General features: G+C 43.0%; 1 protein-coding gene across 6 annotated transcripts in view; it reads left to right on the top strand.

Moving 5' to 3' along the window:
- LOC136878904 (uncharacterized) overlaps positions 1–14,621 on the top strand; it is a 318,860-nt gene that overhangs the window by 116,116 nt on the left and 188,123 nt on the right. For 5 of the 6 annotated variants that reach the window (XM_068228857.1, XM_068228858.1, XM_068228856.1 and 2 more), the window contains exon 5: positions 8,230–8,364. The exons of the other annotated variant lie outside the window; for it this stretch is intronic. In XM_068228857.1, the coding sequence (XP_068084958.1) occupies positions 8,230–8,364 (135 nt within the window). The remainder of the gene's footprint in view (positions 1–8,229; positions 8,365–14,621) is intronic. 6 annotated transcript variants of the gene reach the window in all.

The following is a 14,621-nucleotide window of genomic DNA, read 5'->3' as shown; positions in this document are numbered from 1 at the left end:
AAATGAAAGACTCCCTAGGCCTCGAGTGCTCTAATAGTGTCGGGGTCGGAAAAGAACAAAAGTTGACCAAGGGAGGTCGGATAGGATAGACGAAAGTGAGGAGCCTGGCACAAGTGGAAGCAATACCAAGACTCAGCTAAGGGCCCCATGGTCGCCAACGCACGCTCCAAAGTTCTGATCCCCTGGGGCTCCTTTAGTCGCCTCTTACGACAGGCAGAGGATACCGTGGGTGTTATTCTACCACTCCCACCCATTGGGGGTACCTTAATTGGGGCCGCAGTCGCTTCCTTCCCATCCTCACGTTACCGAAAACCTTCAGTGTATTAGTCCGATGTTAAGCCACTACCGGCAGCGAAAAAAACAACACTTTGGTGATATGCTATACCTTGGAATGGAATGGAATGGAATGGAATGGAATGGAATGGAATGGAATGGAATGGAATATATTTATGTATCACCTACAGGACACCCCAATTACAGATAATGTGATAGAAAATTAAATAATGTATGTATGTTTAGTCATCAGCCCGAAGGCTGGTTGGATCCTCAACAGTTCCGCCATCAGCTGTCATAGATGTCCTAGGCATCACTGAAGAGGCGTACTAGGGAAATGAGGAGTGAGGTAGTTTCCCGTTGCTTTCCTCACTGAGCCAGAAGTTGCTATTACATATCAGTCTGCCAAGCCCACTGAAATGCTTGAGCAATAGTTTCACACCATTCATAGCAGGGACTGGCTGCACAAGGAATGGCATTACTAGCATCGCTCATACCTCAGTCACTTTCATATTGTCAAAGCCAAGTGTAAGACAGAGACAGATCAATGAAAGTAACAAAATTGCTCTAGCCTATACCAGAAGACATAGTGCACTGTAAACACTAAGTCCCGCCAGCAAAGGCTATATACATAAATATTAACATACAGATATATATGTTCATATGTTTCCTACAGACTATTCACATAATAATTCACATAATTTACAAAATTATCACGTTCCACCCTTGAGAAGAGTTTTCCGAATTGCAGTGGAAGGGTGGTGAAAAATGTCGAGTGACCCTTCCAGCTGATTTATGGTCCTAATGGCTTGCATGAACCAAGAATTCTCATGTGCAACCGTCCTACATTTGGGATGGTGGAATGTGCATTTCTGCCTTGTTCGCCTGCTTGGAACACGAAGTGGAACCAACCCTAGCATAGCCAGACAGTCTACTTTACTCTTCAAGCATTTAGTTGCTAACATTGCGTTCGCACATATTCGGCGCGTTACCAGCGTATTCATTCCAAGAATTTTCACAAATTCTTCATACCAGCTTGAAGAGGGTGACATGCCCAGGAATCCGAAACTAATCCACTTCGTGAACCCTATCTGTAATCTCTCGACATGGTGAGGCCTTTCTGATACGGGAGCCACACCTCACAACCATACTTGAGAGAGGAACTCACCAGGGAACAAGACAGTGTTTTGGCACATGCAATATTACTGAACTCTTTACTATTCCTCTTGACAAACCCCAGTAGTCTGAAAAATTTCTTTATAATATCATCGATGTGTTTCCAAAAGATAAGCCATTCCTATTACTAAGAATTTCACCTAGATCATTAAACTCCTCCACACGATTTAAAAATTCTCCACTAATTTTATATTTGTAAAGGTACAGGAGTTAATTTTCGAGTAAATGATATGACATGACACCACACTTAAGTGGTCCCTCGAAGTAAATGAAGTTATCACACCACTCGCATATTTGTTTAAAATCTTGTAAATAATCGCCATCACTGTTCATCGATGACTTAGTGTGGTTTCAAGTCGTCAGCGTACAAGAGATGTTCACTGCTTTGAACGACTGTAGTAATATCATATAGAAACAAAACAAATAGAAGAGGCCATAACGCCGATCCCTGTGGAGTGCCAGATGAAGGTTGGAAGGGGTTAGACATCAAACCCCCGGACTTGACAAAGCATATTCGTCTTGTCAAGTAACACTTCAGCCACTCGAAAATATTCCCGAACACTACGTATACGCTGACAACTTCTTCAACAAGGCCTTGTGTTGTAAAGAGTCAAAGGCTTCGGAGAAATCAGTATATGTCACATTAACCTATTTACCTTTGTCCAATGCATCTGAAATTGATGATTAAAAAACCGCCAGATTGGTAACAGTTGATCTGCCTTTAACGAATCCATGCTGTGATGGGTCTATGTACTGACTAAAAGAGTCATACAGGCGATTATAAATTACTTTCTCCGCCACCTTCGATAAAAGTGGAAGCAGCAGCACTACTGGTCTGTAATTATCGAATAACACTTTTCTTGAAGATATGAATTACGTAACACTTTTTACACTCGGCTGGAAAACACCCCACACTTAAATTATTTATTTATAATTTCACATACCGTAGTGGAATTGCCAGTTGGGAAGCACATTCTCGGAGGACGATGCCAGGTATCTCGTCAGGCCCACACGAATTGTTTATATCTACCGATGATAGGATCCCTGTCACTTCTGTCACAGAAGTTTGAAAATGGGGGAGAAAAAGTTGCATTGCACTGCTCAGAAAGAGGATGGTACTTTACCTTGTAATGTGGAAAGCTGCACATAGTCGCACTATTGGCCTGATCTTTCGTATTTCCTTCTCGCCCTTCCTTTTTACTTCAGTTTCTCTTCTTTATGGAACCGTATTCCTCGATATCTATGCGCAGGACAATCATTCCTTACATATTCCAATAATAAAATATTAATGTTAATCATTAATAGTATTTCTTTTGAATCTGTAATTACGTAGATACATTTTTTTAACTCTTCATTGTGTTAATATTTCTGCCATGTTGATGTTCTATCAATTGGTATATCCTTGAAGAATTTGAGAAAACTGCAGAGACAGTCCTCCTGAGGATATAAAAAGGCATATGAAACGTGAGTGTCTGTCATTACAATGAAAACTGCCGAACTCGATTGTGGCTGGCGGTACGCAAGGGGGCCTGTCATCGGAATGAACACACTCCAACTCGAGTGTGACTGGCAGTAGGCAGAGGGGTCTGCCGTGAAAATGAACACCCTTTAACTCGAGTGTGACCAGCAGTAGGCAAGGGGGGTTGCATTACAATATAAACTCTCCAACTTGATCCTTTCATGAGAAACGACGTATGGCAACCACTTCGTCGTCTTTGTCGGGTAAGGTAACACTAAGAGCCACGTAATTTAATAAAATCCTACTCACGACGTGTACACTACTTCTCGGTGTGAAATTCTGTAGTGAAGCACGGGTACATAAGCTAGTATGCTATAAATGGGACGATCTGAAATAATCAGCATTAGATGATATTTAATTATTTGTATTGGGATCCCGCGCCAATTATCCTTCCTCTCCTCTCCTCTCCTCTCCATGACAATGAAATTTCCTTCACACAAGTGTTTCCTCTCCTCTCCCCTTACGTGTCTATGGAAAAAGAATATGAGGCAAACGCCACATTCTGTCTAATCGTCGAACGTCATTATGACCCATTTTCAAACCACTTACGTTTCTCACATCTTCCACGGTACGTATCCCCCTTTTACTTCGCTTTCCACCTAAATTAACTAAATTAACCGATTTTTAAGAAATCCGAAGACTCTCGATTTCCCTTACAGTGAATGTGTGCTTCCTCAATAATCATTAAGAGAAGCAGAAACAGATGAAGGGACACAAAGGGCATGAAGATGAAAGAGTCCCTAGACCTTGCAAACGTAATACTGCTGGGGTCAGAAGAGAATAATTTTCCCTTCCAATGTCGCTTATTTAGTGCAGGGTGAAGTTTTCATTCCTTGACGGAACGGACCCCTCAGGGCAATGAACTGTTACCTCTAAAACAGAAATACAATTCAAAGCAATTCTCCTATCCCTGTGTTCACACAAATTCGATAATACAAATAATAATTGATACGGAGTTATCCGTGGAGCAGAAGAGGTTAAAGAAGGTGCGGGCTGGAATGGGTCTGACTACAATGTCAAGAATAGAATTTAAAACTTGAACTGAAGGTTATATTTTCATAAATTTAAACTCAACAATTTTGTAATGCCAATATTACAGGTACAAGTAGCAATCATTAAACAAGATGGGGAAAAATCCAAGATTCAGAATCTTAACACTTCGGGCTTTAAGCTCCTAGCTTTACATTTCCTGAGCTACTAGCTCAAATTTGCAAATTTATACAAGGACAGAAATCCCCTAATTCAAAGAGCACTTGCTCCCAAAATGACAACATCTAGCCTTCAAGAGGCATTCATTGATCTTACAAAAACTTTGAGAAAGAGCTAACAGGCTCTCAGTTTTCCAAGCCTATTCAAGGCAACATCAACTTACAGTTTCTGGCCTCTAAAGGAAAAGGATTATACAGGGGTATTTAATACCCAACCTACTGGGCCTTCATGGAGAAAGAACAACGGTTAAATAAATGGCCCGAACACAAAATGAATGGAGGCGAAACTTGCACTCCTGGGTGTGAACCGAAAGGGCACTAGGCCGATGAAACAGGGGCTATTCCCAAACTACTGAGGTGGTTCGTATAGAAATTACATTACCACATTACAGAATGAAAAAATTATGAAACGTAGTCCTCTCAAACCAAGATGAAGGGGAGCTCGAGAGGGTACATCACTCTCTATCCCCGATTATACAGTTAAAGATTTATGTTTTTACATTTGCCGGCAGAAGTTACATTTTTTGAAAAGGAGATTACATAGTTAACGATTCGGACCTTTCCCTCGGGTTAGCCTGAGCAGTTAGCAAGAAAGAAAGATGTAATTATGTTGCCATACCTTGTAGCAGTTCTAGTTGCCAACGAAAAGGCCACCCGCCTCCTGCTTAATACACACACTCAGATAGATGAGATCAATTGGCCAAGAAACGAGAAAATCCGCAGTTTATAAACCCTCAGAGAAGGTTCGAGATCATTCACGATTAATCAAGACACACCCACTGAATTTTATTGGTAGATTTCAAAAGTAACACTTAGAATCGGAGAAGAAGCCTGTGATTGGTGGAAAAATAATTACAGAAATTAGTGATTGGTTGGATTCACAACTGGCGGAAAGAAAAGGTAAATATTGCCAACCCAAAAATAAATGAACATCAATTACTGTAGTTAAAAAACCTAGAAATACAAAAACTTCTTTAAATTATAGGTTCTTTCACTTCGCACCAGGGTGCATGATCATAGTTTTTAGTGGTGTCATCTGTGGAAGAATGTCCAAACTTCTTGATGAATGTCAAACAAAACAAGTAGAAATTCACTCAGGTTAGGAAACTGCACAATAACAAAATTACATCATATTTCTGTGGTGACATCTTCAGAGTAAAGTTATAAGTTGGTGTAGTTTCAGTTTCACTGTTTTGCCACTAGAGGAGTTCGTTTAGGCGCTGAATTTAAATGCGCTGCGTTGGGGCGTACCTCCCGGTACAATAATCAATATTCATCATCTTCCTACCGTAATCCCTCAGGTGTAGTGTCCCCTCTTTGAACACTAGTCCGTTCGAACAAATGCATCTTCAGGCTGGAGACCGCCGATTTGCAAATCATTAACGATGTCCTTCCACCCCAGCTTTGGCTGCCGTGGTCTCTGGACTTCAATTTCCAGCTGTTAAGTGTTTTGGCAACTGTGGAAAGTACCGCCCTCAAGGTATGATCAAATCAGTGAAGCCAACTTTCTCTCACCTTTGCTGTAATTGATGGCATACTAAATTGCTTTCGAATGGTGTCATTTGTAACATGGTAACAAAGAGAGATACCCAGTATCGATCGGACCGTAGAGCAGGGACAGTTCCGGAGAATGCTGGGTGTGAAAGGATGCTAAGACTGTTCTTCGTTGAGTGCAATTTGAGAACAAATAACATCACACACTACCTACACGTGGATGTATTGTTAACAGTCCTGGGAAAGCAAATGCGCGTGTGTATGTCAGGTATGTAAGGTGACGAGCTGACTGACAGCTCTGCATGCATGAGGAACAGCTGTTACGAGCGCTAGTCTAGGACGTTATGAGATAGCGCAGGCCTGGAGGGGTGTACATTACACGTTCGTAACTACTGTACTCCGTACAATAGACGTATGTATTATTTCATATCAGGACATATAAAGTGTTCGACAGGGCATTGGCATAAAATTAGCGAAACAACATACTTTGTAATCACCATGTACCAGGAAAAAAATAATTACTTTAAAGGTTGCAGTAAGTACAAAACAAAATATTGTTTATAGGGACCTCTTCTATGTACAATTATGAAGCAGAATAATAACAAATAGGAAAGTAGTTAAGTGTAAGAAAGGGCCAGGAGCCCTAATTCCGCCACAAAAAAGTAGCTTTAATAATAATAATAATAATAATAATAATAATAATAATAATAATAATAATAATAATAATCTCCGTGGTTCAGGCGGCAGCGCGCCGGCCTCCTCTCACAGCTGGATTCCATGGTTCAAATCCCGGTCTCTCCATGTGAAACTTGTGCTGGACAAAGTAGAGGCGAGACAGCTTTTTCTCCGGGTAATCCAGTTTTCCCCTATCATCTTTCATTCCAGCAACACTCTCCACTATCATTTCATTTCATTTGCCAGTCATTACTCATTGCCCCAGAAGAGTGCAACAGGCTTTAGGCAGTCGGCACAATTCCTATAGTCACCGCTAGATGAGGGCTTACCGAGCTCGATAGCTGCAGTTGCTTAAGTACGACCAGTATCCAGTAATCGGGAGATAGTGGGTTCGAACCCCACTGTCGGCAGTCCTGAAGATGGTTTTCCGTGGTTTCCCATTTTCACACCAGGCAAATACTGGGGCTGTATCTTAATTAAGGCCACGGCCGCTTCCTTCCCATTCATAGGCCTTTCCTATCCCATCGTCGCCGTAAGACTTATCTGTGTCAGTGCGACGTAAAGCAAATAGCAAAAAAAAAAAAAAAAAAAAAGTGAGGGCTTCATTCATTCCATTCCTGAACCGGTCGAATGACTGGAAACTGGCTGAGGCTTTCCAATAACGCCGAATAGTATGCCGCTACTATATCCCTTCTCTAGCAAAACGTCATATATTTATAAACTTCACACTAAAGTTAAAAAGTAGTACCGGGTATCTATCAAAGCAACGATGTTGATACAAAAATACGTAAATATAAACACACACAAACAAATTAGTATGTCAATCCTTATGCAACAGTCTATGTAGCTGTATGTTTGAAAATAACATGTAGACCAAAACAGGTAACTGGACCCTGCCGTCGGTAGACGTGCATAGCCTTGAGTCAGCAACGTGGGGAAGTACAAGCCGACTGAGAGAAAGAGACTTGTGTCCGCACAGACACTGCGCTTCCGACGGTCAAGGTCTGACACGCGATGTGTAAGTCATCTGCCTGCTTCCTCTGCTATACATTACGGACAAGCGAGACAAGCGGAGCCACTCTTGAGCGAGTACGCGTGCCAAGCCGCGTCCGTGCCACGTTGCAGCTACAAGTGTTGCCAACTCCTCACTTTCGCCACAGTCTCAACGGATTACACTTCACCGATTTTGAAACGAAGGGTGTTGTTATGTTCCCGTTTCAGAGATAGTTTATGCCCCTTCGGTTTGCTCTACTGGACACTCTGTATTTCAGTGGATGTATGAGAAAGTAGGCCATATATGTCACTAAAATGCTTATTCCACGTAACAAGGGTGTAGTTTTCTCAACTTCCTCGTTAACGATCGCGACTCAAACGTTAAACAGTATCCCCCTCCCCGACAGTAAGCAGATTTATTACTGTCCACGGTCGCCTCTATTGTGACCAATAGTAGATGTCTTGCTTTGTCAATGACAGTCCACTTGGGGTACTTGAAAAGCATGCCGGTCCTGAAGCCGACTTCCTTGTCAGATCTCCAGTGTTGCACAGCTTCACGCAGTTCTGTCCAGTCTCGCTGCTCACTCTCAGCGGCTACATATAGTTAAAACGGAGAGTTGACAACGCTGTGTCTCGAGCTGGGGAAATCCTGGCAACCCGCGGACAAGGAATGTAAACACAGCCTGCCAGCTAGGCTTCAAAAGCGTGCTGGTCATTAACGAGGAAATTGCAAGGACTATAACAAGAACTTTATTCGAACATCGCTCGTGTCATAGGACTTCCCAAAACTGGAGTTTATATAAAACAAGAAACGAAATGAATTCACAGTTTTCTATAACTTTACATAGTAAGGTCAAGGACACAGCAGTGATGGTGGTTGGTTGTCCACAGGTGAACGAGTTAGACGATAACGGTAATCAGATGAGTCAAATAGTGGCTACCACTACGTCAGAACCGGTGGTCTTCTCCTCCGAAAGTAAGCAAGAGTTCTACATCAAGGAACAAGACGGCAAAGTTGTAGATCAGGTGAGTGATAACAAAAAAAGAGTGATCATATAACAAACATTACCGTACTGTAGTCATTAAATATCTTATATCCACTCTGTAGCAGCGAAGTCAGACGAGGGTCTTAATGAAAACACAGAACTAATTCACGTTCTGTCTTATACTAACATTCACTAACGTAGTGCGGTCTCAGAAGTCGCCGAAAATGAAGTACGTATATATTTAATAATTCTGATTCTGATGTTATTGAAGACCGCGGTTCATATTATTGAAAGGGAAGATATATTCAACAAATGCACACAAAAATTAAGGAACTGCCACTTACAATTTTCTATCAGTAGTGCTCCAAAATTACTTGTCAAGTTATTTAGTAGTAAACTTTGAGAGGGTACTTTATGGTAGTGAAAAATAAAACATCAGTGGGTTCAAATCCCACGGTTGGCAGCCCTGAAGATGGTTTTCCATGGTTTCCCATTTTCACACCAGGCCGTATCTTAATAAAGGCCACGGCCGTTAGCTTTCCAAACCTAACCTGAAAACCTCCGATGTGTTAGTGCGACATTAAACAAGTAGCAACAACAACAACAACAATACACCAGTATCATTCAGTAACCTTCTCAATAAACCAAACGTTGAAAAAACAAGGAAATTTCAACTAAAATTGAGACCTCAATTTAATGCTTACACTCAAGAGTTTCACACGTTTTCGCGACTGAACTGGCAGATCTACGAACTGAAATGCACTAGGCCCCTACATGCAGTTCAGCTTCTTGCACATAGCACAAGAGTGAGAAGTCTTACTCTTCTTACTTGCCAGATAAATCCTGCATGTTTTTCGTGAATTCGGACCAACATCGCCTTCATTGGCTTCCGGCGAAACATCAGATCCGAGAACACAGTGAACTGCTAGCCGCAACGGAAGTTTAGTATTCTGAGCTCATCTCTTCGTGTATTTCAACACGAGACAGCGAACCAAATATTTCAAGAAGCGGGCCCTGTCATTAGAATGCTCCTCTGATGTGCTCTGGAATATAACATATGCGTTTACTATAACTTACTGTTGTCCAAGCAGAGGGTAAAATATGCATGTTGGCCAATACTGTATCCTTCGACTAGAGGTATATACAGAAAAGTTTGTGGCAAGTCCATCCACACCTCCCTTAGTTGTGTTTTAATAGACCTACCTTCTTCCTTTACCAGTACTACGGTGCATGGATGACACAAGAACAACTGCTCTGTTCTTTCTTGGGACATGAGATGATAGCAGGGCGATGTCGGTGTAGTCGTGCAAAGACGAATCAACAACCCTACTTTTATTTGGCAGGACGTTTTGTGGAATTTCCATCTTATATTTTCCTTCATAACTTCAATCGAACTGAACCAGTTGTCGACTGTTTTTTTACAATGACTGCCATAAGTGGGTTGACACAGTCGTAAGATGGATTCGGTTGGTTTCAGGAGTTTCTTTCCTGCATCACAGAAATTCTCACCATTACAGTATCACCAACTGTAAATATACACGTTAAAGAAGTAACTAATTTTCGCATCGCACAGTGTCAGTCTTTTAAGTCCGCACTACAAGGTTTTCTAGGCATGTAGACAACGTGCGCACATCTTCTCCACAAGTGCACAAGTACAGATGTTGTAATATTTCCGTGAATTTTCCACAGTGTTCTTAAAATAGTAATACACTGACTGACAGAGCAAATGCAACACCAAGAAGGAGTGGTCAGAACTTTATGTCAATTGCAGGGTAGACTGACGTCACTGAGGTATGCTCATGATGTGAAAAGCGCCGCTGTGCTGCGCACGTAGCGAACGATAAATGGGACACGGCGTTGGCGAATGGCCCACTTCGTACCGTGATTTCTCAGCCGACAGTCATTGTAGAACGTGTTGTCGTGTGCCACAGGACACGTGTATAGCTAAGAATGCCAGGCCGCCGTCAATGGAGGCATTTCCAGCAGACAGACGACTTTACGAGGGGTATGGTGATCGGGCTGAGAAGGGCAGGTTGGTCGCTTCGTCAAATCGCAGCCGATACCCATAGGGATGTGTCCACGGTGCAGCGCCTGTGTCGAAGATGGTTGGCGCAGGGACATGTGGCACGTGCGAGGGGTCCAGGCGCAGCCAGAGTGACGTCAGCACGCGAGGATCGGCGCATCCGCCGCCAAGCGGTGGCAGCCCCGCACGCCACGTCAACCGCCATTCTTCAGCATGTGCAAGACACCCTGGCTGTTCCAATATCGACCAGAACAATTTCCCGTCGATTGGTTGAAGGAAGCCTGCACTCCCGGCGTCCGCTCAGAAGACTACCATTGACTCCACAGCATAGACGTGCACGCCTGGCATGGTGCCGGGCTAGAGCGACTTGGGTGAGGGAATGGCGGAACGTCGTGTTCTCCGATGAGTCACACTTCTGTTCTGTCAGTGATAGTCACCGCAGACGAGTGTGGCGTCGGCGTGGAGAAAGGTCAAATCCGGCAGTAACTGTGGAGCGCCCTACCGCTAGACAACGCGGCATCATGGTTTGGGGCGCTATTGCGTATGATTCCACGTCACCTCTAGTGCGTATTCAAGGCATGTTAAATGCCCACCGCTACGTGCAGCATGTGCTGCGGCCGGTGGCACTCCCGTACCTTCAGGGGCTGCCCAATGCTCTGTTTCAGCAGGATAATGCCCGCCCACACACTGCTCGCATCTCCCAACAGGCTCTACGAGGTGTACAGATGCTTCCGTGGCCAGCGTACTCTCCGGATCTCTCACCAATCGAACACGTGTGGGATCTCATTGGACGCCGTTTGCAAACTCTGCCCCAGCCTCGTACGGACGACCAACTGTGGCAAATGGTTGACAGAGAATGGAGAACCATCCCTCAGGACACCATCCGCACTCTTATTGACTCTGTACCTCGACGTGTTTCTGCGTGCATCGCCGCTCGCGGTGGTCCTACATCCTACTGAGTCGATGCCGTGCGCATTGTGTAACCTGCATATCGGTTTGAAATAAACATCAATTATTCATCCGTGCCGTCTCTGTTTTTTCCCCAACTTTCATCCCTTTCGAACCACTCCTCCTTGGTGTTGCATTGTCACTGTCAGTCAGTGTATATAGCAGTCCGATTGTCATATTTGAGACTTGCCTGTCTGGATGAAGAGTAATTAAAACGTAAACAATTCAATAAAATCAGGAAACGTTTCTTTAACAAAACATATTTGAAAATCTCGTGGCCAAGACCATCATTCGCGAAGATAAAATTTCCGTTTTCATGGTTTCATTTAAAAGCAACCGAATATATCAAAGTGCCCAGAAAAGCTAGAAGTTCATCCATCAGCTTTGGTATTGTCATAATGTTTCTACCTAACGCTTTCTGTTTTAGCATTGATCCATTTGAGAATGTAATTCACAACTTCATTATCAAAAAAATGTGGGTTCATTGGAGTTAGTGGATGGAAATCTCATTATTATGTTATGGCGAGGTGTTCTAACAGCTCTTTTGCAGATATTTATGCCCATTTCTATCAAATCTTTCCATACCATTAAGTATTCCTGAACGGATTGTCACCTGAATCCAAGTGACCATTACGGTCTGAAGTTCCTGACATTTCGAGATCATCATCATCTCTAGAAAAACTCTCCTCCGATGATGTGTCATGGTTACATTTCGTCCTGTTTTTATTAAAAAAATATTTTATTTTCTCGTTTTAACTGTAGAGGTACCTTGACTCTCCACACAGTCAGTCTGAAAGCCTAAAATGAATGAAAAACAAAACATAGAAACGAATAATTAAACAACGTAGTGCGCCCAGTCTAACATCGAAGGAGTTTTGAATGTATCATATTCACATCATACTTACATTACAGGCGCTAGCAAACAACATTTACCTCACCACCAGTCAAAACACAACTAAGCACGAAGTTCGTGAAACGTTGAAAGTCAACAATGAGAGGGAAAGGGGTTGTACCGTAATAATGTAAAACATTGCGCGGCCTGTAAGACCGTCATCATCATCATCATCATCATCTGTTTACCCTCCAGGTTCGGCTTTTCCCTCGGACTCAGCGAGGGATCCCACCTCTACCGCCTCAAGGGCAGTGTCCTAGAGCTTCAGACTCTTGGTCGGGGGATACAACTGGGGAGTATGACCAGTACCTCGCCCAGGCGGCCTCACCTGCTATGGTGAACAGGGGCCTTGTAGGGGGATGGGAGGATTGGAAGGGATAGGCAAGGATGAGGGAAGGAAGCGGCCGTGGCCTTAAGTTAGGTACTGTGCCCTACTGCACTATAAAGTTCCGTCCAGGCGAAGGCCGGTCTCGAACCTAGAGTACAGTAGTGAACAAACTCTCACAGGCGTGAGCTGGTGCACATAGTCTTACCTGAACACTGTCCTCTTCAATCAGCCGGTAGAACGCTCTTCTCAGGGATAACATGGGTATAACGGGGCAACATAAAGATAAAACACTAGGACATGTGCCTACTCAGGTAAGAATTCGACTAAACTAAAAAAAAAATTAAAATAAAATATCTAACAGAAAACACCGCTGCATTCCAAGTTTAACAAATAGGGATTTATTACATAAAATTGAATTATTTACAAATAAAAGATCATTTCAATATGAGATGGGAATATGACGCTAAGCCGATGACTCTCAGTTCACTGCCTTCACAATAACTCGTGAGCTGCAACAAGCATGTTACAATGGTGTAAGTAACGAAGTTTTGGAGATGGATATCTGCTTAATTGCACAAAACAATGATTCCCATAAAAATTTACAATGCCTCGTGCCATCGAACCCCGGTGCTAACAAAATCACCACAAAATTTACCATGACCTGACTTGGTCACGAACCCTAGTCCTATGACAGGTAAGGTGTCCAAGATACCTATGCAAACAATATGAAAGAATCCAATCAACACATACAAGGGTGTCAGTATAAAACGGGCCAGTGTTAAAATATTACGTAAAACAAATGGGGCATAAAACAAATCTCTCTCTCTGCTTTCAAAACAAGAAGGTCGTTTCTTCCCCTCCTAGCATACTTGAAATACTGCAGACGACCAACACACCAGCCTGTGACGTCAAGCTCAATGACCTCCATTCTCACCCCACCACTTGCAGCAGTCCCCCTAATTTATGAGCTCCACCGAGGAGACAGGCTAAAGTCTTGCCTTTCAAAAGAACATTTCACGTAGTCAGCTGTTAAAGCCATCATTTAAATATACCTGGGCGATCTGCCCTCGTCTCGATACCTTTAGCAATCTCGCTCATCTTACTTATGCCTCTCATGGGCTAAATCCAAGTGCTACAAAACACTAATCATTAAGCGATCGTCACATGGCCATCCTAGGCATTTCCAAAATATATTCAATAAACTCTCAATGGTTGGGCTCTCTCATACCAACTGCAAATTCTAATACTGCCTCTTATGGGCTCAAATCTCTTAAATATTGGACTCGCGCACACTATCAGTGAATCTGGGTGAATTCCTGGTCACGACTTGGTCACCATTTGGTCATAACTATATACTTCTACGTCTGCAGAAACAAATGCCTGAATGTGATCTCACAAAAAAATACCTATCTGTAGACTAACCTCCTATGCCCAAATGAGTTCAATCAGACCCTTACAAAAACACGTACAATCAAATAACGCAATTACAATGAACCATAACTTCATTACCAAGGACTTTACAAATAACATCTACCTTAAAGTACGGGGTTCGAGTTTGAGGCCTAGCTCTATATTACAAGGGAACTTCTCCTATTACCACAAATTAGTTGACTGACGGCCCCCATATTCCTATCTAAATTTAAATGACATGCTTGAAACAGAATTGGAAAGCTCTGACCTTAATTTTGAGAACATAGCGGAGCGGCCATCCCTGTGGACCACTGGATCTACCACATTCTGATATACTGCAGAGCTGTCATCAGAGACTGTTGACCACTTGGATACATTCTTGCTGGTGTGGCGTCTTCGTACAGCTCCCTCTGTAGTCGGAAGGTGTCCTCTTCGATGTTGTGCTGGTCAGGTGCTCCCAACGTTCCTGGATCGATGCCCGTTGTTGTGTTGGCTTCAGCTCCTGGTTGTGGCTTCTTTGCACTGATGCTGTCAAACACTCGTTCTGACTTGATGCTGGGGTAACTGAAAATAAATTCATATATTACAGACTGTTCCAACTCGATGCCTGTCTTCACTGTTAGCGTGTCTCACACGTCACACTGACCAAGTCTCGTTCAGAGTTTTAACCTGGTACACAATAGTTTCTTCACTACT

Source organism: Anabrus simplex, chromosome 8 (assembly GCF_040414725.1).
Source record: "Anabrus simplex isolate iqAnaSimp1 chromosome 8, ASM4041472v1, whole genome shotgun sequence".
NCBI classification, from domain to species: Eukaryota; Metazoa; Arthropoda; class Insecta; order Orthoptera; family Tettigoniidae; genus Anabrus; species Anabrus simplex.
Note: the sequence above shows the minus strand (reverse complement) of the source record. Positions and strands in the feature narration are given on the sequence as shown.